Below are 26,480 nucleotides of genomic sequence, written 5' to 3'. Positions count from 1 at the left end.
TTATCAGACTGTGTCAAAAGTCACACATGAAATATTATCATGTGCTTGACACCTGGTATCATTGTAAAATCAAGGTTGCGATCTACATCTAGCAGAACAGAATGAGTCCTCTCCTTCCTGGGAGAAAGCTTATTTGATGTTGGTCAATGAATTTGATGTCCACCAGCATCTGGAGCAGGGGACTCCAAACTTTTTAGTACAAGTGCCACATCATATATATTTTACAAATATTTGCAGGCCGAAACAAATCAGTGACTACCCATCTCAAAACCAATACCATTTGTCTCTTACTACCCAGTCCTGTGTGCCAGTAACCCTCAAAACTCTTCTCATGACCCCCCTTCCACTCTTCCCTTCCCAAAGTAGGTAGGATCAATCTCTGTTATTCAAAATCAGACGCAGAGCACCAGTGTGAATTATTGGAGTAAACAGAGAGCCCTTTATGCCTTTAGGCATTGGGATACATTACGAGAGTGTTACGCCCGCACAGGAAATACAAATTGAGAACGCTTTTTAGCTTCTATATTAATCTATGGTACCTTACGGGAGATTGATCCGACCTACATTGGAGCCAACTGGTGAAAATATCAGATGGTGGTCCTCGTGATGAACCAAGTAATCTGATAGCGTTTTATAGGATTATAATGAGATTTTAAAAAAACTCACATTGTTGGTGAACAGCCACTAAGTGAAATGTTTTATATTTTGCTATCTGCATATTGAGATTTGTTTAATTTGGGCGTACTTTTGCAAGTTTAACAAACCGAGTGCTCCTCACTGGATTTTTTAGATAGTGATATTCTTAGCAGGGGAATATCTTTGTTGCCTTGAAGAAGGTGGTTTCAGATTTCATAATTCACCAAAACACGTTGACGCATAGTGTGTGTTAAATTTGAGGACCACATGCTCACATTAGAAAATACATTGGTTTCCGCTATATGGTGTTCGTTATTGACTCCTACAAATTAATTTGAATTAATGACAGATGAGATTGTCTTGTATGTTTTCACTCCACAATAATATTGCATTTTTGTGTTCTATATGTGTATATATATTTTATGTCTTGTTTTTATAACTATTTTTACGAAAAAAATTGCTAAATAATTTGATACTTTGATGAAAAAAATGTTTTTATTAAATTTGGAGATCTAAAGATTTGAGTATTGGACAGCATGCGACTCATTCAAGACTGGTGCTATGAATGCGAGGTGATAGGATGCTTGTATGTTTAGCTGACTGAATGTTAGTGGTTTCCAAAGGGAGTTAATTTTATGACTGGAAACTCTCCCTTTACCGCTACATCTTTCCCATCACCCCTACTTACCCGTCCATTCTATCAACCTCCAACCACCTTTACTACTCTCAGATTCGGTCCTCCTTCACTCTTACACCCAGAGTTCTCCCATCACATTTATCACCCCCCCTTGCATCTACCATTATCCTTTCCTATCCCCACTCTCCCTTTTCTCTCAAAATTGATTGCAGTGTGGACACAAGCAGATACCAGGCCTTAGGCCCCAAACCTGCACAGCACAAACCAGCAGGATAGGGCCCCAGGATCACCCACCTTCCCCGTCTCAAATCAAAGAGTGGGCTCGACCTTCAGGTCGCACGAGAAGGTGCCTGGCGCCCCTCTCAGCTGCCTGCCTGCCCCATTTGCGGCTCATGGCAGACCGCTGCTGAAGCCATCTTCACAGCGATTTGGCACCAGCAAGCTTTTCAAATAGTCCATGGCCGGAAGTGGCCACACTTCAGGGAGTCGAAATCCCATACAGACCCAGCGGCACAAGCACTCCACCACAAGGCCTCATTACAAGGTTCGTGCTGCGCACTTCTAGGCAGCACTAAACCGTGCAGTAGAGCGAGGATGATTACAAAACAAATACTGCATTACAGAGTAAGCGAAGCAGATATAAGACAGCATGGGAGTCCCATACTAAAAATGCTGCTCCAAATATACCAGGATTGCCGCAGCTAGACTGACAGAGTTCTAATGTTATCATTGTGTTCTGCAGGGCGCATAAATCTTGCAGCGGGTCAGATGTGGCCTGCAGGCCGTAGTTTGGCGACCCCTGATCTAGAGTTAGCCAATATTATAGCTTTCAAGGAGCTTTGTCAGATAAGGAATTCTGAAAGATTGAATTAGCACGCTCGAGATTAGGATTCTTTAGCAGTATTGTTTGTAATACACAGATGTATCTTTAACTATGTGTAAAGATATGCATTAGTAACTGTGATTCTCTAAAAAGTCTTTATTGGCAGCAGATTTGCCATCCAGGATCTTCCTTCACCTACCCAGTTTGTTGCTTTTCCATGGCTGTTTGCATATAGCTCCAGTCTGTTTCTTGCTCTGTCTTAAAAACATACATTAATGTCTGTATGCTTCAATGACAACGTTAGCTAGACCACAACTGAAATGGTGATGGATACAAGATAAAAGGGTATGTGATTTACTATAAATATAACCATTTATTTTCTCCTAGATGTGTTATTCTCTTTTTAAATCTTCTATTTGTCCTCATGCTTTTGTACTCTAATCTAGCATCTGAACATGGAGATGGTCATAGATTGGGCGATACTGGTGCTAAACATCTGGAGTGCCAGTACCAAGCTGTGCGTGATGCAACTCTTGAATTTACATAAGTGTGAGCAATTTTTCATTGGTTTCCATTGTTAAGCGCCATTCTCCAAATTTCACCAACAGGGTCAGAAACAGTTATCTTTGTGAACAAGTTTCTCTTCATTAAGCTTAGAAATGGCTAAAACCTAAGGGAGAATGGACCTTCTTCACCCTCATGAATGTAAAAAAGCATGGAAATCCACTACAGAAGTGCAGGTAATCTAGTTAGAATACAATTTCTAACAGGAGACCACATTTCATGTTGGTGGGTAAAGAGATAAGGCAGTTAAGACAAATGTAAACAATATTTTCTCAGATGACGGGTGTCATCAACATCTGATTTCAAGGCCCCAACTCCCTTACATTTCATCTAAATCTCCACATTCAATTTATTCCAGAAATACTTACTTCACCACATTAGTTGACAACACCGCCCAAGGCAAAAAAGCCATGAAGGGTCAAACTGCTTTACATTCCAAATTGAATTTCAAGATAAAATACATCCATATTACACAAAGGCATCATTGTATAAAACAATGCTGTACTTACACGTTACGGCAAGGTATGGGCCTGTAAAATCCAATTTCTTTCCCCGTAAAACGTGTCTCGTTGCCATTTGGATCCTTACATGTAATATTAGGAGCTGGATAACATGGCGCTAAGAGCATAGAAGTTAGGCAATTTGAGAATGGTAGACCAGTAAAGTAACACAGAACTACATTTTGCAATATAGAAAGGTCTGTCAAAGTTTTTGTGAAATAAAAAACATAATTACTAAAGAATAATTAAGTTGTGAGTGTACCAATAAGAAATAAATTAGGACTAGAAAGAGAATAATAGAAAATGCCTCAAAATATCAAATTTGTATAAACTCATGACGTATGAGAAGGTTTGAGAACAAGTTAAGAGATTTAGGTAAGAATTTCCCAAACAGAGAGATTCCACAACCCCCACAAAACAAGCATTTACAATGCAATGGTCTCAGCATTGTTAAAGTTAGAGCTATTGGCATTGCTCATGAAATAATTTTTGTTTATGTTTTTGTTTTTAAAACATTTAACCCCTTCTGTGCCACACCCTTTCCCCCTCCTGTGCCGGGCGTTGCATTAGTGGGTGGGGTTCATGATGAGATAGTCTCGTCATGGGCACAGCGCAACCGTGCTCCATGACGAGACTATCTCGTCATGGGCACTGAAGAGGTTAAAGAAACGGCATTGTTATTTACAATGTCAATAGCTTAATCACTCTCAAATGCGAGACCTATTGCATTTGCACCCACACACAGAGCCACACACACAAAGCCACCCACACACACAGAGCCACCCACACACACAGAGCCACTCACATAGAGCATGTTGCGGGCTCCCGCTGGGCGGCCAGCCTCCCCTCCGAGGCTCTGTGCAGCAGCCTAGGTGCCTCACCTCTCTCACTGTCCGAGCACCACTACCCTGTTGGGTGCCTGTGGCAGGGAGACCTTTCTTTAGGGAACCTGATCGCCAGTCTTTTGGGCTCTTTGCTGGCACCAGCTCCATGGCTTAAGACCTGGACATGCTCGGGTTTCCTGGGGATTGCAGCTTCCCGGTGAGAGATAAAGGCCTCTCTTTGTCCTCCCGCAAACAATCGTCATTTGTCCGAGGATGTCCTGAGCGGAGCAGGCTCCTCCTATTGTAGTTTGTGGTCGTGTTGGGGGAGGGGGGGGGGCAGTATTTATTTTTTCACATTAGATATTTGAGTGCAATAGAAGAGAAGCACGCAGATCGGAAAGTCGGGCGAAGAGGGTAATGGCAAACGTGTCACAAAGGGAGACAGGAGGAAGTTGCAAGAGTGTGGAAAGGGGGCAAGGAGTCTCTTATGATGTGTATGAAAAAGCCGTGAGGTGGATTTGAGACTACCAAGGTGTGTGTGGTTCAGAGCAGAGCTTCCGGTACCGGCACTCTTTCTTTAACAAATTTGGTGGATATATTTACCCTGCTTACCGCTTGCACGCAGGGTCTGACCTGCAGTTATTTATATGACAGACGCACGGTAGTAACCAAGCACGAAGCCACGTGTTAATTGTCGGGGTTAAACCGTCTCCCGTTGCTTTTGGGAGGAACCGTGAGTTTTAGACCTGCTTCCACAAGAGGACAGTGGTGGGAAGGGAGAAGGGGCAAATCACTTAATCTCTTCGTGCCTGAATGTGTAATGTAAATACGGTGCTATGTAAAGCGCTCCAATACCCTCGGGTCGAGTTCGCGCTATATAAATATGGAAAAAATAAAATAAAATACCCTACCCTCGCGCGCACACAACAGTCACATGATGTCTTACATGGTCAGATGGATCACGATTGGTGGAGTAATACGAGGGTCACGAAAACTCATGGGAAATGTAGTTACGTTTTCTGTTTATGTTGATTGGCTGCTGTGTTTAATTAAGTAAAAGAGTTTAATCAAGTCAAAGAAAGAGAAGCAATAATCCGAAGCCTCCGTCCTGACTTAACATGCATTTTCAACCACATCGCCGACCCCGTGTCCACTGTATGAAGGATGAAAGGCCCATACTTTTTATACACACTCAGACAGCTTTTATGTTCGCGGCCGAAATGAGTTTCACTTTCATTTTTTATTAACATGACCCAGCAGATGACGCTTACCATGAGGCTCGCGATGTGCAGCAAACACATTCTTCATGGTAATGACGCGGAGGCACAAAATGGCAATCGTAGGTAAACTGTTCGCTGTACGGTGTTTGCGTGAATTAGTCTCGGATGCTAACAGTCTTAATGGCACAGCGGATTAGTTTATTTATTCACAATGAATAATGCGTTTGCCCTGCCTCTCCATTTCGACTTGTGGAACCGGAGAGTCACCCTTGTATCCACAAAGAACAAGCACACCACTGCCTTTTTCCGAGGTGAAAGCAGAAATGCCTCGGAGAAAGGCAGCGGCATTTTCGGATTCGGGGGCGTTTAAACACGCCCATCGAAAAGCAACGAAAAACACGCCCCCGAATCCGAAAAGGACGGGGCCTTTTCGGAGTGACAAACCTCTTCTCCAATGGCTGGCCCGCATTCAAGAGGCCAGCCAATGGAGAAGAGGAGAGAAGAGGGGCGGGTTCAAGCCCCTCTTCTCCAAGTCATTATATCTCGCGAGCGAGACTGCGCAAGCGCAGCCTTCGCTAGCCGAGACCTAAAAAGGATGGGATGCTAATACTTTAGAGCAATCTGTAGTTACAGAGGGATTTCTGTGCAGTGGATAACTAGTGCCTACTAGCTACAACCCGAAGGATCCAGGGAAGACAAGTGTTAAATGCGCTCTCCCTCAAAGCCATTCCACAAAGGGTACAACGCCATCCAACATGGTGAAAGATACCATGCAAATAATACTCTACAATGTTTTATATTGTTGGTATGCAACATGATCATTTTCCATTCTTAAAGTAGATGTCTTTTAAGTCATTCTTGAATAATTTCCCTCCCTCAAAAGTTTACCCCTTTGACTTATGTGTGAATTTTTCCCAACAGGTGTTTCCGGTTTTAAAGTTCAACAGTTAAAACATAATGGAGATTAAACTGTGTATTTTCACTTGTTGACGAGCCATTATCTCTCAGAGGGTGGTAGTTTAGTGGTAGCTAACTGTGCCAGCACTTGGTGAATAGAGATCTATCCTTTTTAGATTTTAAAAATATCTTACAAATCCCTTGCATCAGCTTTCCTCTCTTGTTTTTATCATATTATTCCCGACATAGCGACCTTCAGCTTCTGAACCCTACACACTTTAAACTGGAAAGAGTTTCTCACAAATATCTGTGTGAGGCATGGGATAGTAAAAATAGGATCTTGAACTAAACTTTCCCTTGTTCTGTATTGGACCCTGGTCAGGTGAAAGGGTGAAATATTACAGCCATTTCCTGTTCTTAAACAAACCACTTCTCGAAGTGTATCTTGTTGGCTTCTTTTCTCATCCGTATCCATAACTGATCACTATGATCTGTCTTCCATTGCACAGCTGTTTTTAATTCTACAGCCAATCTGATATCTACCACATCTGGGATAAATAGCTCTCCATCCATACTTATACTGCATCCTGCAATGGTCTTTTCTATTATTTAACAGAACAACATCTGGGAACGTTTAATATTGAAACTCTAGAGACGCGTTTAAAAATGGGCTTACATCTAAACTAGAAATTACCAATTACTTTAAATTAATCAGCAACCATTTGTTGCATTTTTAGATTTAAACATGTGGGTGGCACAAAGTAAAATGCTGCAATTATTACTAATGAAATGCAAAATAATGTTTCATTTTGCACAAGGTACACAATAATTTAAAACATTCTGGAGATCCTACATTGTTCCAACACATAAAGAATGCATACAAATGTGTCATATAAAAATGCACTTTATAGTGTATGGGATAGAATGCAGCTTTCCGTGGCTATGTGGAGGCAGTTTTGAAAAAAAAGGGAAACTGGTAGGGACAAAAGTTATTGCTGAATGTTGTTGCCAAACCACTAAATATTTGAAATTATCAAATGTTCCTGACTGAGAATGTTTCCCATATCTATAAAGAGTAACTTCCTATTCTGTTTCACTCCACTAGTCGTTGTGAACTCTTTCATGTTTAGTTTTTATTCATTATTTAGTCATTACTTATCATCCCAATGTTGCCTAACTACAGCCCTTTGTTGTAATTCATTTGTTGTTCCTGCTACTTACCTGGAACCATGATATTCAACAAGTCCCGCACCTCCCTACAATCAAACCACCATTTGCAGATGGATACATTTGCACTACATTCTCCATTAATACCTCCACATGAACTCTGTTTCTACCCAATCTCTTTCCTAGCCTTGGATTACAAGCTCCAGAGAGTGATTGGGCATTAATCCACCAGCTCTCATTTTCCTTTTCAGCTGGATACTCATAATATATTTTCCAGCAGAATTGCTACCAATATGGTTTGTTGGACCTGAATATGAATAGTAACTGGGGGTTTCATTATGTAGAGTTTTATTATTCTTTGTTTTTGATATATTTAAAATATGTAAAATATTTATTACACATACATTTGCAAAAACGTAAAAGGTAACATTATCACATTTCTAGAATACAGTAAATACTTTTGATGTGCTCAGTTGTAACCAACTTATTTTTACAAATAATGTGAGCATTTCCTTTAAATTTTCTTTTAATGATATCAATGGTAAATCACTAACACAAAATTACGAATTTCCAGCATGCAAAAAAGACAATACAACACCCAGTTACATTAACTGTTTAGTACAATTGGAATTTTAGGCCCAAAATAAATTAGAAAGCTTACCATATGCTGTATAATTTGTGCATTTAACTGGTTCTTGTGTTGTGTAACTTATTTCCGGGTCTTTGCAAATATATGTTAGAAGAATTAAGGAAACAAATTACAACTTTGATTTTTTGGTATCTATACAATATCATCAATCCTTTGTTTTGTTATATGATTACATATACAGCAATCTTAAGTAGAGTCTGGAGCCCTGCCCTAGCAGAATTATGCAATCATAGAAATAGGAACAAGCACAAAGGAAAATATATATCAGTATACACATTTTACTAATCAGGAAAGGGGGAGAAAAAAGAGGTACAATAATTTACCAAAGAAGGTTGAGGGGAACTTCAGTAGAGAACATTTTGTAATTGTCTCAATGTGAAAAATCTGAACAAGTACTTGATTAGTGGTAGGCACCAGCACTCATTTTTGGATACCAAGACTTCAACCCATAGCAACAAAGTGAAAAGCAAAAAAGAGGAAGAAGAAGGGAAAGATGTAGTAACTGCAGCGAAGGGAAAAAAGCAGGGATGAATTTTAACCTGCAAAAGTGAGACAGGCAGGATTTTTTTAGAGTGGTGGAAGAAAGGTATGAAGTGGAATCAAGACTAGCACCACCTTGATATTCGGCAAGCCAGGCACTTTGAAGAAGGCTCTCAAGAAAAACGTTGCTTTGTTTTCTTTGTTTTTTCTTTTTAAACTAAGCACTGATCATTAAGCATCGATCATTAAGCATTAATCAGCTGCCAGCAAACACTACAACAAAATTAACTAAAGTAGAGGAACAAGAACTCAAACTCCGAGAAGGATATTGTCCAAGCCTGAGCTCCTCGCACTTAAATGACTCTGTGGCTGCAACGGGTGCTAAAATGAAACTGAAAAAGCACAAGAGTTTTCTCACTGGCCACCGCCAGGCGATCGCCATGATGCACTGTGAAAGGTATGCAGGCAGCACCAATCTCCATTCAGCTTCTGGTGGGTCAGCCACAATGTGCCATCCCAAAGACACCTTCCGACGTAAAGACTACTAAAAAAAAAAAAAACAGAAAAAAAAAAAGAAACAAAATGGGCTGTCAATAAACAGTTTTTACTTTGTGTGTCTGTGCAGGACTGCCACTAAAACGGTTGACTTTAAGATCAACTGAGAGAGCCACATTATTTCTTTATTAAAACACATATCACCTGAACTTTAACTTTGAGAGATGGCGATATTATCAAGCTATGAAAATCCGGATGAAATTAGGATGTTATAAACCAGATATTTGAGCTAAGGTTGCAAAAGAAAGTGGTCACAATTTGTGACTAGTATGTTTGTGATCAGTAGAGAATTTTACAAACTAAACTATGTACTCATTTCGTAAAATACCGATTTGGACAGTGCAGTAATTCAACATACCTCATTAATAATAAGGAGATAGGTCGCAAATTGCGTCCCACTCCAACCGGGGGTCATCATGGGGATGGTGGCCGGCTATTGCCAGCAGACCACCATATTTGTGATCGGCTTTTAATAAACCTCCCGCAACCCCAATGCCGCTGTTTTGTTGAAAGGAAACAGGGCTACATTTAAAATAAGAATGCTTACTTTTTTTTTTTTTTTTGCAGGTTTGAGAGTTCTTTATTGTCATCAGCATAAAGCTTTACAAGACAGATAAGAGCAATAAAAATATCCTTTAAAAATAACACTCCACCACATAAAGATAACAAGCATTGGCAAAGCTAACAGGGCTGTTGACTTTGTCAATGGCAATGTCTTTTAGCAATGTTATTAAGCAGTGTCACAGTGCTTTTTACCCTGACTCTCAGTCATGTTGAATAGCAGCCATGCTACTATACAACATGGCTAAAAGATATTGATAAAGCCAATAGCTCTTGCATTGGCGAGACCCATTGGCTTTGCCAAAGGTTGTTCTTATGGCAGGTAGAGGGGCAGGGGCAACACACAAGTGGGTAAGGGATGTGAGGGAAGGAGCAACATATACAACAGGAGGGTGGGGGGTATAGCCCAAGAAAAAAGCACTCACATTAACAGTGCACAATGACGTTTAAAGTGCAAAGCACTCAATCTTTAAAGCACACAAGTATGACCCCCCCCTGGCAGTTCATGTACCTTGGTTTCTTGCTAATTTCATGACTTATTGGCCTCATTTGATGCCCCTGTGCTTCTGGAACTGGTAGTTCAAATTAATACAGGAAGCTGTGGGGCACAAATCGCTTTACAGTAGTTCATCCAGTCCAAGTTTTTTTCTTTTATAACTTTGCATTCTGGGACTTGATTTTCTTTCTTTATTCAGTTATAAAATGAGGACTACAAGAATAGGACTGAAAATAAAATAAAAGCTGGCCTCTTAAATACTTACACATGGATCTGAGAAAGTTAAATACTCTGTGTGGACAGTGAGCATGATCCGTAATGGTGAACCTGAACCAGGTGTTCAAGGAAATAAATCAAGCCAGGGGGAAACAAAGTAAGAGAAGAAGGAACATGAGTCGGAGAGAAGAAGGAACATGAGTCGGAAAGAAAAAGGCAATGAACTGGAAAGGGGGCATCACAATAAATCAAAGAATCTTTCCAGAGATGTATCGGTTTACCCTTGTTGTACCCATACTCGGTGGCTCCTGTATTCACACATTGAACTTTTGTGTTTCGGGCCTTCCATGAAAGGCAGAAGTGGAGGGGTCGCTGGAACCAAGTGTCGGAAGCAACTTCCCCTTCAATTCTCGGTAGCTAGCTGGAGGAGGCTGCTGACTGCAGCATGACGTCATCGCTCTAATGAAGTCCAAAAGACAAGGCTGCTTTAGGCTCAGCACAGCCCACGCAAAGACTTGCAAAGTACTACTCGCCGTTTAAAGCATCTAAAAGTAGGACTCCGACTGAGAAGGCCATGATTTGCTAGCGGATGCGAAATGCAGGGGAGTAGGGTCAATAAGAAGTAAATAAAAATTTACAAATCGAACACAAGCGAGTGGTTGTGGAAAGGAGGGGTTGTTAAAGAAGAAACAGGCAGGGGATGAGTGGTAGAGGAGAAAGGAGCGAATGAAAGCACGACCACTCATATGGACTGCTTATACACAAATAATAAAGTAGCTCCAAAAAAAGTGAGCTGTGGATAGACAAGGACTTGATGCATGCTCCAGGGGAAGGCCAAACACAAGAAGAGAAAAGACATATGCATGTCATGGCACACCGCAACAAAGGGTATGAGAGTGGCGTTGCAGCTAACAAACGGTAAGCCTGTGGACGGGCTGAAGCACACTAACTGTAAACAAAATGACTGGGTGACAGTGCATGCGCTGTGTAGCCGAGAGCCAACAAGCTTTCTCTTCATGGTGCCCTTCTACATGAAAGAAATGTCAGAATGTGCAACTGGTTAATTAGCAAATCTAAAGGCGGTTTGCGACCCACTACAGGCTTTAATTACTAATATAATTTAAAGTTTCTTGGTGACAGTTATACTTTTTGAAAGCGTACCATCAAGTTCCTTTACATAGCAGTGGTAAACACCTTACCGCGTTTATCACACCGATCGGGATTTTCCAATTTAAGCGTGTTCCCTTCGGTTTGGCCTTGGCTGCTGCTATGTTCCAACGTTTGATGTTCCAACTTTTTAAAGATAAAGAAAATATCACTTCTTCCAAGATGACATTTTAGTCATGGGAAGGAATATAGAAAAGCATAACAGGGTATTAGCGGAAGTTTTGGAAACATTGGAACATTACGGTCTTACGGCAGAGGAGTCCAAATGTAAATTTAGTACGAACACTGTTACATATTTGGGAATGAGATCAGCTCTAAAGGTATCAGCCTGAAAATTGAGTTAATTGATGCTATAAGAAATGCCCCAGAACCACAAAACAAGTACGAGGTTAGATCGTTTTTAGGATTAGCTGAGTTCTACTCAAAATTCGTGCGTAATTTTTCAGAGAAAATGTATCCCATTTGTCAGCTGTTGAAGAAAAGGTGCACGTTTGTCTGGTCAAGGGAGTGCCAATGCAGTCTAGAAACTGTTAAGAATGACATTTGTACTGCCCCAGCCCTTTTAGGATTTGATCCTAAACTTAAGAGCATCATTACCACAGAAGCAAGTGGGAAGGGTTTGGGTGCGGTGCTTTTGCAGGTATAGGTGACAGGCACAGAGAGTGTTATTGCTTTTGCATCACGTGCACTTACCCCGACGGAGGAGAAGTACTCCATCATTACAAGAGAGACATGGGGTGTGTGTGGGGATTGAAATATTTTTGTGTGGGGCACCAAGGTCGCTTTGAGAACAGACCACAAACCTCTTACTAAGATACTCATGTCACAGGGTTTGAGTAATGTTCCCCCTAGAATGTCGAGATGGTCTATGCAATTGCTGGATTACATTTATAACGTGCAGTATGTGCCAGGAGTGCGCAATTAAATTGCAGATTATTTAAGTGGGTCGCCTCTGCCTGTTTCCGAGGATGTTAAAAGTGACTGAGACGATTGTTTAGTCGCAGTAATTTTTAGTGCAGAGCTACAGTGTGTTAGTCAAGATGAGTGGGTGGCAGCCATAGTTCACGTTGAAAATGTATGCCTGGTGATATAACACGCGAGGGAAGGTTGGCCAGAGAAACTTCATCTTAAAGGGGATCTTGTCCCATTTTGGGAAGTGAAGAATGAGTTGTCAGTTGAAGACCAGTTATTGTTGAGAGGGGGCAAACGTATTCCCCCTAAGGAATTGAGAGGCAAGGTGGTGGAGTTATGCCACCTGGTAATGGTAAAAACCAAGAGCACAGTGAAACAATAGTACTGGTGGCCAGGTGTTGACAGGGAAATTGAGAAAGTTGTAAGAGAGTGTGTAGAATGATGCAATTCAGATAAGACTTTGGTCACATTTAAACCACCTCTACATCCCATTAAAGTACCCCAATATGCCATGGGAAGGAGTGGGCATCGATATTTTGGGTCCTGTGCTGGACACTAATGGTGTTTTGGTAGTGGTAGACCATTTCTCTAAATGGCCAGAATTCACTGTGGTACAGAGAGCATATTTGGAGTCTGTTGTCAGATTTTTTGAAGAATTATTTTCCAGAGAAGGTTAACCCAAGGTGTTGGTCTTGGATAATGATGGGCAATTCACGTCAGACAGATTTAAAGCTTTTATGGAGTGTGCTGGAGTAAATCACACAACTACATCCCTATATCACCCCCAGGGAAATGGAAACCTAGAACGATTCAATAGGGTCATAAAAGGGATTATTGAGCTATCTAACAGTAATGGATTGACTGGGAGGTAGAACTCAAGAAAATGGTGTGTGCGTATAGGGTCACCATGTGCAACACTACAGGACATAGCCCGTTTGAGTTGATGAGAGGTAGGTCAGCTTGTAATAAGAACAACATGGGGTGGTTAGAAAACACCACCATTGTCAAGTGGTCATCTTGTAAAGTGAAGGAGCACATAGAATCTAAACAGTTAGGGTGTAAGCTCAGGTATGATCATTTACATGGTACTAAGAAAACTAACTTAAGAGTTGAAGACATAGTTATGGTTGGTCTGTAAAGGTAAAAGCACATACTCAACGCCTCTAGAAGTGAAGATTTTTGCAATGCTGCTTTACTAAGTGGCGGTAAGATAAGATATGCAAAGAGACTCGCTTTGTTCAAGGGGTCTAGTGATTTGTCTCCAAGGGGGGTCACCTACTGCTAAAAGCAAGTATGATTGGGTTGTTGTGTTTGGAGGAGTCGGGTTTGAAAGGTGTGTCCCACCTACTCCTGATACGCAAAGTCCTATGGGTGTGAGTGAATTTTGAGAGGAAGGTAACCTGTTAAGGGAAACTGAGGAGGTGGAGGTTACCCAGAAAGCTACGAGGTCCGGAAGGGTGAGTGTCAAGCCAAAACATTTAGAGGATTATATAATAACTATGTAGATAATTTGATGACAAGCCTTAGTTTCATTTGAGTACAAAATTATGTATTTTGTTTTTTATATATATTTTAGTCTTTGTTACTAGGCTACACGTTGGTATGTATACACTACTTTTGGTGCAACTTATGTAAATGTGACAACTTCTGTAATATTATTCTGTTTATTATGACGCTTCCGTTTGCAGTTTTCAGGGTGTATTTCAACCCTGTTCCTTCTCTTGAACTTATTTTAGCTGTTTAAATTTTGTAAAGAAGGGGAAGTAGTTGTCTCATGCTCGCGTCTGGCGTTTCTGGAATCTCTGGGTGCCAGAGTTCCCTGGAATGCCAGAGGACGGACAAGAGAGACGGACGTGAAGGTGGTTGGTGGTATGTTCATGTTAAAGCTCCGTGTCCTTGGAGCTTCCAGGTTTGAGTCAATAAACATCTTTAAACTAAAGTATGTGTGAAGTGTACTTAAGATAGAGCAGCTCCTGTATAGAGCACCCTACAACACCAGCGACAGTCTGAATTTGCTCACCTCAAATGTCTATTTTTCTATCATTTTCAAGTATAGGATTAGCGCAGTACCATCCATGCCGAGATCAAAACGGAAAAATCTTTTGCCATTTCTACAGCAAAGTATTTAAGCAAAGGATTAGCACAGTGTCATCCAATCTGAGCTGTAAAATGACAAAAGCCTTTTACCACTCGAGGCACAGTATTACAGCATTGGATTGGCAAAATATCATCCACGCCAACCTGGAATGATTGAAAGCAACCCCTAAAATGTGTTTTGCCATCATTATAGCTATTCAGATAGGTTTAGCTTTGTCCAGACATATGCCTGAAAGGGTATTCTTTTGACTTATACTGGGTGCTCCCTAATGTCTGGACAAAGCTAAACCTCTTGGGTATAACCCAGAGTTCTCCGCTTCTTTTTTGTGTACACACACACACACACACGTGTTAAAGTGGCATTATAGTAAGGTGAAGAATTCAGTGGTAATGTAACGTTTTAAACTAAAAGAAACACTGAAACTCACCGGTTATAGTTATCTGTGGTAACTCTATCTCGTGCCCCAAGGTAACTATAGCTCACGCCCCCACCATGCAGTCCTCTCATAAATGTGATTTCAAATGTTGCAGTGATATTATCAATGTCATAGAAGATGTCATGAGTGATGTAGTATGTGGGGTAATTAGCAGTGCATGGCAAGGGCAACCCCTTTGCATGCAGCCTTTTTTACCCATACATACCCAGTGGCAGTCGCCCCAAGGAGAAACCCGAGGGTGAGGTCAGGCTGATAAAAAATAAATTTAAGAAAAGACAGTCTGGGGGGGTGGGCAAGCAGTGGAAGAGTTAGGTGAAAGGAAGGGAGCAAAGGGGAGTGGTTTGAGGGAGGTAATATCACACAAGGGAGACCAAGAGAAAAGATGCTCTTCTTGGAATGCTAAAAGCAAAAGACAAAAAAGTAGTTCCCTCAATGCAAAACAGCAAAAGTATCCAAGTCAATCAAACCAATATTATGGAAAAGCTATGCTCCAAGAGAGAAACATGCAAAAACAACAGTTGATGGACAGAATGCAGAACACTGTCATACATTCACCCCAGTACAGAGATCTGGACCTAAATCCATCGTTTTTTTGCTCACCATGCCATTTCCTGTTTGAACCCAGCCATATGCAAATCAGTCTTGACCCTGTGCCTCATGGGTACAGTCCAGCCCGAACTGCCAAGCCAGGTCCTCCCTGGACTGGGAACAAGCATCCTAGGACCGGTTTCGGGGTTTCACCCCTCTTCAGCCAGGATAGCTTGATTCCAGTGGCATGGAGAGCACGGGACCCACAAACTCACAAAGAGAGAAACAAACACAAGAGAAATGAAAGTCACTGAATAAGAAGCAAGCAAATAAGAGTGACAAAGCCAACCAATGGTATTCAACATTCTGATCTAAAGCCGAATATAGGCATTGATTTTATACAATTTACAATTTGGCAGCATCATTTACATAGGTTACTATGTGAATATAATACAGTAGCTATATTTTCTAAAGTGATGAATAAGTCGCATACATCGTTCATTTTTTGTAAGGACGCGGTGCAGGAAATGTTTCCATCTTGGTCTATATAAAAACATTCTAGGTTCACTTTCACTAGTTTCCATTCAGTTTGTTTTCCAGATAGCATTTCATGTCAGTATGTATAAATTCTCCTTAAAACAGAGCACTTCATGCGAGTGCTGTGGGTGAAATTATTATAAGAGTATGGTTAGAAAATAAATCTTTGCTTGCTGATGCACCACAGAAAGATGTATCAGAAGTCTCCCACTAAAGTAACCAGAAGCGTACAGTGACTTTGGCAACTTCATAGTAATGTCAAAATAATACAAAGTGACTCCTCACCACAACACTAAATATACACCAATCAACTGCACCACCACGTGCAAAACACAGAACCTAATATAGCACTGTCTCACATGCAAATAATGTGGTTTCCTTGCATTGTTTTGTATCCTCCGATTGCAAGTAATCTCAAACAGGCATTGGCAATGTCACTAGCTCTGGCTTTAATGAAAGGTTGTAAGGCCATGTGAAGCATTACAAGTAGATGGAATGTATATGTATTTGTGTGAAAGTAAAGAACTTTAGAATAAGATTGGTGTAGGTTAAAAAGCCAGGCGACAGCTGCACTGTTAAGTCAGACCTACAAATCTACATAGGTTAATGACGGACCTCCTACCGTCTGTGCTGCTGCCAGAGAAAAACACCATAAATTATCTAGTTATCGAAGACATTTTAATAGCATTACAATACAGTGCGTGTGCGCCCCCGAAAGTTCAAGATCAGGCAGCTGGACAGATAAGCAAAATAAATCACAGATGTGCAGAGGACAAGCACTTTTTGCGCCTGCCTTTCTGCTCGCTGATGCTGCACCTACAGCATTAAACCACTCATCACCAACTGAACAGGCATGGAATAACAGAAGATATCTGCCACACACCGTTGGCCAATGGAGGACTTTCATTTAGTCCACTACTGCAGGTCGCAATAAGCTACATACTACAACCACTTTTTGGCACCTCACAATGGCAATCAGATTTGGGATGATATTAACAAAAGCTATCCCAGCAGATCTCTGTGCTGTTGCTCCCTCCAACCTATGCCTGCTCAAAACACCAAACTTTAAAAAAAATATCCAAGAATGCACAACCCAGGGACGTAAACTGCTAAGTGTACTATGATCATAAGAGCTGCCATAAAAAGAGCTGCTTAAAGCTGCCAGCTTACTGAAAACAATAAACTGCGTACCTTTCTCTCACATTGCTTCACTTATCACACTGCTAAGCACTGCATCCTATAAAACAATAACCCCACCTTGGTGGTCATCATGCACGTCATGAAAACACTTCCCATATAGGAACACAAAAGACAACACACTTCTAACCACACACCCTACATGGTTAAGCGTGCGCCCCATGCAGACAAGTGCTTCAGCTCCCCACATTGGGGTACTAAGCGCTATATAAATGTTACATTACACGGTCGGTGCCCAATTATTTAACCTGCACCACCTATGAAATTTGTTAATGTCTCTTTTGCTTAAACACCGAACACCATTTCTGATGCATGAAGCCTCCATACTATTACATATATTTGGGCACCATGACCCCTTTAATAAGTGTTGCAGAGCTTCTGGAGTCAAATAACTCAAAGATGTGCAATACCATTGTTGTACCCCATAAGTATTTATAAAGTTATTGCATTTGCATAGTTTCTGTGCACCCTCTCCCCGCATACTTGCTAGTCCCATTGTGATGTAACATGGAACGTTAGCATGGTATTTAACTGAGGTCATGGAATGCTTCACATTCCTACAACAGCTGCTCTCCTGACAGCCACGATTTCTGTGGCTGCTTGTGGGCCTTTTATATTAGCCTCTTCTGTGCCCATGACGAGATAGTCTCGTCATGGAGCACGGTCACGCTGTGCCCATTACGAGACTATCTCGTCATGAACCCCACCCACTAATGCAACGCCCGGCACAGGAGGGGGAAGGGCGTGGCACTGAAGGGGTTAAATAAATACTTAAATTAACTACTTAATTTGCCAGTACTTTCATTCTTTGCCGTTACTTCAATTGGCGACGAGGATTCCAGGCAAAAATCAGAATTTTATTTAGGCCCATAGCAGCCCATAAAGGATGTTGTCTTCAAGGATTTCCTGATTGCTGAAAGATTTACCGAGGCAAGTTACTATGTCTTCGTAATTGTGCTGTTTTTCGTTCACATTCTAATTATTGGATGCATTCCGCGTTCAATTTTTGTCTTGTAGCTCACCGTTACAGTCTGTTGACAGTTGGAGGTTGACAGTTGAGAATACCGTTACGGCGGCTTCGAGTGTCAGTTGCAACTGACTCTGTGACGTCTTCGTCTTCTAAGTCTATTGACGCTTAGCAAGCAACGTGACTCAATGTGAGAGACTCCATCTTGAGGTCAGGCAAATCCTATGCAAGTCCATTGGAGATTTGCCTGACATATACATGGAGCTACACACTGCTCGTTTTGATTCTGGAAAAGGTGTACAAGAGTACTTTAAAAAAACTCTTTATTTTCAAAAATAGATTTTACAGTTAAAATTGAAAAAGACTACTGTCCTGTAGACACCACGTCAAAAAATTCAAATATAAGTGCACCAACTGTATTTTTAGCTGAACCTGGCAAACCAACAATGAGGTGGAAAAACTGGCTACGGCATTTGAAAACTACCTTGTGGCCATTGATGAACATAAATATGACCCTGTAAGGAAAAAAGCGGTTATGTTCGGTTTACTTGGTGTGGCTGGTCAAGAGATATTTGATAGTTTGCCTGAAAATGAGGTTCCGCCTGGCCAGTTTATACCATTAGATGAATATCAAGAGGCCATTAAACGTTTAGAAAAACAATTTGGTGAGGAACCCAATATAATGATTGGAAGACACCATTTTGCTAGGCATAAGCAGTTAGAGAGTGAGACTGTCGAGGAATATATTGCCGGCCTGAGAGTTTTAGCAACAAAATGTGATTTTAATGAGATTACTGATATATACATTTGAGATCAGTTTGTATTTCATTGCCATAAGAAGATACAGGAGAGACTGTTAGCGTGCAAGAATCCGACACTGCAGGAAGTCATAGACATTGCTAAAGGGATTGAACGTTCATTAGAAAGTTCAAAAGAGCTTTCAGCCGATAGAAACCCTAAAACAAATGTTTTTTCTCTACAGGACAAAAGGAAAAGTGTAGTTAAAAATGAGTTTAGGAACAAACCTAGTACTTTTGTAGATTCTAAAACTTTAATTTGTTTCAGATGCGGCTCAAAATTTCATAAAGCAGATTTTCCCGGATGACCTGCACTCGGTAAGAAATGTACAAAATGTTATAAAACAGGGCACTTTGCAGGAGTATGTAAAACTTTCAAACCAGCTCATTTTCAGAAAGTAAAAGTGAGCAATGTTGATGAGTTTGATGAGGGAATGTGTTCAAACATTGTATTGGCCGTTAAAGAGAAGAGTAGTAACATAAAAGGACCACTTGGAGTGGCACATATTGGCAAAGTTGAACTTAACATAATGGAGGATTCTGGGTCTCCCATTACTATTGTTCCAACAAGAAATATGAAGACAACTGTTCACATGTTGGGTTATTGGCGTCAGACATCAATCCTAAAGCCTTTGGAGATTTTGACATTAATATGAAGGGGTATTTTCAGGATTTCTTGGATATTAAAGGCAGGTCAATGACCAAGATATATGTGGCTGAACGTGGCAGAAACATCGTTGGTTGGAAAGATTTGGCATGTTTAGGCATTATTCTAAAACCAGATGCTGATGATCCGATTATTCTTAGTGATATTATTGCTGCTTCTGTCCAGTCTTCTTGTTCTCCTTCTTCATCTCACAATAGTTTAGATGCCGTTTTGTGCAAGTACGATTCACTCTTTGAGGATCGCATTGGATGTGTTAGAGGTTTTGAACATTCAATCAAACTTAAAAAGAATGCGATACCCATTAAACATAAGGTAAGGGCAGTTCCCTTGTCTATAAAACAGGATTTACAAAAGTTACTAGATAAGTTGATTGAAAAAGAAGTTATTGAGCCAACTGACTCTTCTGAATGGATATCCGCAATTGTAGTTATTAAGAAAAAGAATGGATACTCCGTTTGTGTGCCGACTTGAGGTCCTTAAACAAAAATATACTGGTTGACTGCCATCCCTTGCCAAAAATTCAGGAGATCTTGGCAGCCACCTCTGGTTCCAGATATTTTTCGTTGATTGACCTCAAGTCGGCCTATCACCAGGTCAAACTTGCTGATGACTCTAAGGACTATACCACATTTATAACACCTTTAGAGGCTTTTAGATTTATTAGACTCCCTTTTGGTTTAGCATCATCAGCAAGCGTTTTCCAAAAGTTAATGGAAAATATTCTTAAAGGAGTTAAAGGAGTCGAAAAGTTTCAAGATGATATTTTTATACACTCATCCACAGTAGAAGAAAACAACGAAATTCTTGATTCTGTTTTACACAAACTCAATGAAAGAGGTATGACTGTGGCTAAAAGCAAATGTAAATTTCTTCAACAAGAAATAGACTACCTTGGCCATTTTCTAAGTGGTGATGGCATCAGGCCAAAACTTGATCTAGTCAAAGCCATTGCAGATGCACCTAGACCTGAGGATTAAGATTCCTTGAGATCCTTCTTGGGTCTCAGCGAATATTACTCGTGGTTTATTGAAAGCTATGCTGATAAGGTAGAACCTTTACAGCAATTGTTGCGTAAAGGAGAGAAATGTGTGTGGTCTATTGAACAGGATTCATCAGTCTCTGAGGTAAAACATTCTATTGTTAATGCTCCCACCTTGCATCCTTAGGATGCAGAAGGAACAAATATTGTGACGGTTGATGCCAGTTCTGTGGGTATCGGAGCCATCTTTACTCAAAAAATTAAAGGGGCTGTCCATACTGTTGCTTTCATTTCCAGGCGCTTGCACGATTCTAAGTGTCACTACAGTACCATAGAAAGAGAAACACTGGCTTGTGTTTGGGCTGTAGAAAAGCTGAAAATGTATCTGTGGGGTAAGCATTTTGAGTTAGTAACTGACCACAAAGCTCTAACTTATATGATGGGCGGTTGTGGTAGAGCTAATGGTAAGACCTCTGCTAGGTTAGTTAGGTTGATAGAAAGGCTACAGGAATAAAATGTTACTATTAAACACATTGCTGGCAAGGATAATATTCATGCAGACTGCCTATCTAGGTTACCCTTGAAATCTCCTGAGCCACAAGTTGAAGAAGATACTGAATATGTTGTAGCTTCAGTTGATATTGACATAAACACAGAACAGACATGCAGTGAGTCTGACTGGCTAGACCTGTGTAGTAAGGATCCTACCTTCAATAAAATTAAGGAATATATTACAGGTAGCTGGCCACCAGTGAGGAATTTAACTACTGATCTAAAAACTTTTTTCCAAGTTGCTAGTGAACTAAGCATTGTAAATAATTTTCTATTACGTGGTGATCTTCTGATTCTGCCTTCAAAGTTGAGAAAACGTTTAATTGATATAGCACATAGAAGCCGTCCTGGTTCTACTCTCATTAAAAAATGCTTTAAATGTATTATTTGTGGTCAGCAATGGATGCTGAGATAAATTTATATGTAGAAAGTTGTGTTGTCTGCCTCAAATCAGATAAACACTGGAAACCAATATTAAATGAAATTCAAATTATTTATATTCCTAACATGTCGTGGAACAAAATTGCTATTGATTTTGCTGGACCTTTTAACATTTTAGAAAGTGCCAGTAAATTCTTAATTGCAATACGTGACTACTACAGCAACTGGATTTATGTAGAGTTTGTAGCAGCTATAGATACCAATACAGTAATGACTTTTCTTGAAAAATGTAGAAGGACTACCCTGTACTTTCGTATCTGATAATGGCAAACAACTTACCTCAGAAAAGATGGTATCATTTTTGAAGCGTCATGGTATTGAACAGGAGAAAACACCGTTCTATTCCCCAAAATCTAATGGACAAGTTGAAAGGGTAAACAGAGTTTTCAAAGAAGGAGTACAACTTGCCATTGCTTCTGGATTCCCAGTTAAAGAATTTATACCGGAGAAAGTTAACTCTTACAATAACACTACTAATAGTGTAACTGGACATGCACACTTTTTTCTGATGAGGCAGAAAAGGTAAAACCATGCTAACACCCAAGTTTAAAGGTAGTGAAAAAAGTCAATCTGGTGTAGTCGAGATAAATGACAGTCAATTAAATGTTAAGGAAAGAATTCAAGAACAACAGCTCAAGTCAAAAATGTACCACGACAAGATTCACAGAGCTATAAGCAAGGCTTTTTCAAAAGGTGATTGGGTCTTAGTAAAAAAAACATACAAGGTGCAAAAAGGAGAGTCTAAATTTACAGAACCGTCACAAGTCACTGAAGTTACTCATAGTTCTGTTCTGTTGGACAAGCTAGGTTGGAGAAACAAGAGTGATGTTGTCAAACTTAAACCAGGGCAAAGAGAACTCCTTTGTGATTCAATGAAGAACATGCATTCTTCTGATGAAGATTATTTGTTGTTTTCTCCTGAGTCACTCGAGTACTAACACAGAGAATCACCTGTTGTCGCAACTGATCCTAATATCTCATCTAGTAATGTGTCTGTAAGTGAGGGATCAAGTATATGAAAGTGACTTAATCACAGAGAATTTGTGTTCATCTGACGTACCAATTCAAGAGGCTGTTGTTCCAAAAGATATTTTCACTTCTAATCGGAATGTATAGGAGGGTACACGTACCAGCTCTGGAAGATTGTCACGCATTCCTAGCATGTACAGGGAATACGTTATGTTTTGAGCTGCGCAATGTACATGTTTTTGCTGTGTAGGTAAGGGAGATGTTGTTCCCCATAAGTATGTATAAAGTTATTGCATTTGCATAATTTCTGTGCACCCTCTCCCCGCATACTTGCTAGTCCCATGGAACGTTACCATGGTATTTAACTGACGTCATGGAATGCTTCACATTCCTACAACAGCTGCTCTCCTGACAGCCACGATTTCTGCTGGCTGCTTGTGGGCCTTTTATATTAAATAAATACTTGAATTAACTACTTAATTTGCCTATACTTTCATTATTTGCCGTTACTTCAACCATGCATAGATCCGCAAGCCAAATATAAGACAGCTTGCTTCTCTGTCCTGCCACAAACTGCAATATGTGCATGCCATTCTGCTCTCTGATGCTGCGCCTACGCAATTATGCAGGTCCCTTCCAAGCGGCATAACACCTATACCTTCCACTTATATCATGCTTTAATCTCTTATTGCTATATCTCCAAAAGGTTCAGCAGGAATTAATAATGCCCACATTTTAACTTAACTATGGTCATTTTAAACAACACATTCCCACTAATAGATTTCTGTATGTTACAAAAAACACGAATGGTAAATACCATTCATGTTACAAAAGGTCCATACAGATTAAAACAATTAAGAAGTACGAAGTACGAAGTAACAAAAACATCTACGTACAGCGGTCTGGAAAAGGAACACTGGACACCTCAGATTATGTATTGTTTTTTTAACAACCATCCCATACATAGCTGGAAAGTGGATGATTTATATGTGGCCTCGTCAACCAGCCATGGCGGCGTAGCCAAGAGCAATTCACATTTCCAGAATCCGAAACCAACTACGTTAACAGCAACACTTCATGTCCCACAATACAACATGCTGTGGGATAAAATGTCAAAACAGGCTAATCTCGCAGTGTCGGTCTGACACAGACTAAAATGTACCGCCGAGTTCGTTGCTTCTCTCCTTCTTGAAAGACATATGAACTTATGACAGTTTATGCTGCGCATCCACCCTACGTCCGCCGACTGCGTGGCACCCTACTCCAACACTGGGTAAGTTTTGTCGGTCTCGCAGGCATGGTGAATGAACAGCATCAGCACCGGAGGTAGTTTGACACCCTTGACATTTTTACAAAGGGGACTGGGAATGGAGAGAAGACGTCCGCCGATGAGTCACCGTGCCCGTACTGCTGCGAGTGCTACTGAAGCCCGCCGAGTAAACTTACGTTTGTGACAACCACTTGCCCTGCACCCGCTATCAAAAGCGTCTCACATCCCGCAATCCCTAACTGCGCATTCTGCAGTGCGTCGAGCCACTCGGCCTGTACACTACGTTAAGAACGTATGGCATCACACAGTCCTTTCTTCCTTTTCAACGTTACTCTGACACCATTGTAACACCGCCTATTGTCGCTTGTGTGCGCTGCCATGACAGTGGCTGACGTGCTGTATAGGTCCGTGCGCGACAAGTTCGGCCAGTCCATTTTCTGGTAATTCTGTGATTTGTAGTCTTTAGTTAACCCAGAATACAACCAGGACTGTAAGTCATAGAATTCTAAGAAAAAACAGGGATGGCACATCTAATAGTCACGCGTGGATCAGGGACACTAGTCAGCTATGTCGTGAGGTACAGTACTCTTTACTTCGTTTCTTTTATACAAAACTGGGCTTCGTATCGGCTGTTTTGCGAGATTGTGGATAAAGGGCCACGATTGGTACCCCCTATAGCTTGTGCTTTAATGCGGGTGGTTTATTTTGATTTTCGAAATGTTTTAATTTTCATATATTAGCACAGGCAAAAGGTAGATCACCACATATAATACTTACACAAAAGTCACCACTCGCTAGTTGTTGCATATCGAAGTGATCAGCTGAGCTACTAACAGACTGCGTGTTATTGGGTAACTGACTGTGAAGGGTAAACTTGTTCCTGGTATGTTCAGAAGTCTTCTGTTTTCCCAATGTTGTTCGACAGATTTTACTTGGAGGTGGATTAAAAATTTGCGAACATTCGTGACAAGAATTTTCAATTCTATTAAGGACAACGGAGGCGATTATTATGCTTCTCATTTCTTTACTATAAGCTCACAGCAGCCAATGAAAAACACAATAGAAAACCATCCCATAGAGTCCCAGGGTATATAAGGTCCCTGCATGAACAGAGTCCTCTTTCTTTGGAAAAACAGAACAGTTAAGTCCATTCACGACCTGCTCCTGAAGGGACACCGGCAGACTAGGACTTCTTCGACCAAGAACTGAAGGCGCAGCAGGGTTGGAAGCTTGAACTGGATCTCGGCCCTTATAACTCCCTCTTGTAACGAACAAGGAACTACATACCAGCTGTCCACGGCTGAACTGTATTTAAGCTTTATTTGTTATCGGCACCTGAAATAAAAGAAGAGCACCCGTAAAAGCCATTCCAAACCACTTGGAAAGTCAACAGCACGGAATCAGTACAAGAAAAAAGGGTGGGAAAAAAAACATATCAAACTTAAGCAATAAATTAGCATAATCAAGCAGATAATGTGATACAATACATAATGTCCTCTGGGTGGGATAATCCTCGCCTGCGTTGTCCTTAATAGAATTGAAAATTCTTGTCACGAATGTTCGCAAATTTTTAATTCTATGTCAGGACCGGAGGCTCCGATTATGCTTGTTCAAAGCTTAGCCACCACAACAGAAGCTACATCCACAATGGGTTTGTAATAAAATGCCTTAAAGGTATGCTCAGTAGACCAATCAGCTGCGTTCATGATTTCTGACAAGCTGACACAAGAGGAATATGCTTTGGAAGCCATCGCACCACGGGCTGAGTGAGCCCCAAATTTAGAAGTATCAATTCCTGCTTCGCCCATGAGCCAACGCATCCAGAGAGACAAGGTATCCGGAGCCACCGGGCGAAAGGGTTTCTGCAGAGCAATCAACAATTGACCTTGCATGTCATTACGAAATTCTGCAGTACTCACCTCGTAATCCTTAACGTACTGAACCACACACAGTTTGGGATTATTTGGAAAAGCTGGGTAGGTGACAGATGCAGCGTTACACTTAGTTCTCCTAGATAAAATAAAGGTGACTCCTGGGGAAAACCTACGCCCGCTAAGTCCAATGCACGTACGTCAGATACTCGTTTGCAAGAGACTAGACATAGAAGCATCATTAATTTAGCAGAGAGTTGTTTACGGGATAAGTACTTGTTGGAAGGCCAGGCTTCCAGAAATTTAAGAACAATGGAGACATCCCACAACTGAGAATATTTAGGACATGGAGGTTTACCCCTCCATACTCCCCGAAGCAGTTTGCAAACTAATGGGTGTTCGCCTATGGGTTTGCCATCTAAAGGTGAATGACCTGCCGATATGGCGGACCGAAAGTTGTTGACTGTTCTGTATGCCAAACCTGAGGATGCAATAGAGGCCAGAAAATTGACAACTAAAAAGACATGTGCTGTAGAGGGATCCACGTCCCGTTGAGAGCACCAATTACACCATCTCTTCCAAGAGGAAGCATATCTCTTATGGGTAGTGGCCGACCAGGCCTCGTTGATAAATCCGTCAGCCTCGCGTGAAAGGCCCGGGATTTTCCATCGGTCCCTGAAACCCGCCATGCCACTAGGGGGAGTTGGCCCGACCTCACCAAAGGTTGAGGATTCTGAAGAGGGTCCAGCAATAGGTTCTCTATCCGGGGGAGAAGAACTGGGACCGCACAACACATTTCCAAATGTATTGGGAACCATGCCTGCGCCCTCCATAACCGAGTGATTAAGATGAGTTCCGCCTGATAAG

At 41.0% G+C, this 26,480-nt stretch overlaps 1 protein-coding gene across 3 annotated transcripts in view; it reads right to left on the bottom strand.

Annotated features, from left to right (window-relative positions):
* TM2D1 (TM2 domain containing 1) overlaps positions 1 to 26,480 on the bottom strand; it is a 247,610-nt gene that overhangs the window by 178,376 nt on the left and 42,754 nt on the right. Inside the window, exons 1-4 of one of the 3 annotated variants that reach the window (XM_085602452.1) lie at positions 23,919 to 24,015; positions 8,727 to 8,941; positions 7,930 to 8,003; positions 3,170 to 3,278 (exon numbers count right to left, since the gene is read on the bottom strand). In XM_085602452.1, coding sequence (XP_085458578.1) covers positions 3,170 to 3,278; positions 7,930 to 8,003; positions 8,727 to 8,839 — 296 coding nt within the window. In that variant the 5' untranslated portion in view covers positions 8,840 to 8,941; positions 23,919 to 24,015. Of the gene's footprint in view, positions 1 to 3,169; positions 3,279 to 7,929; positions 8,004 to 8,726; positions 8,942 to 23,918; positions 24,016 to 26,480 lie in introns of those variants that run through there. The other 2 variants (XM_085602451.1, XM_085602453.1) reach the window with 2 other exon arrangements.

Source organism: Triturus cristatus, chromosome 4_2 (genome assembly GCF_964204655.1).
Source record: "Triturus cristatus chromosome 4_2, aTriCri1.1, whole genome shotgun sequence".
Lineage (NCBI taxonomy): Eukaryota > Metazoa > Chordata > Amphibia > Caudata > Salamandridae > Triturus > Triturus cristatus.
This window is presented reverse-complemented; position numbering and strand designations above follow the sequence as displayed.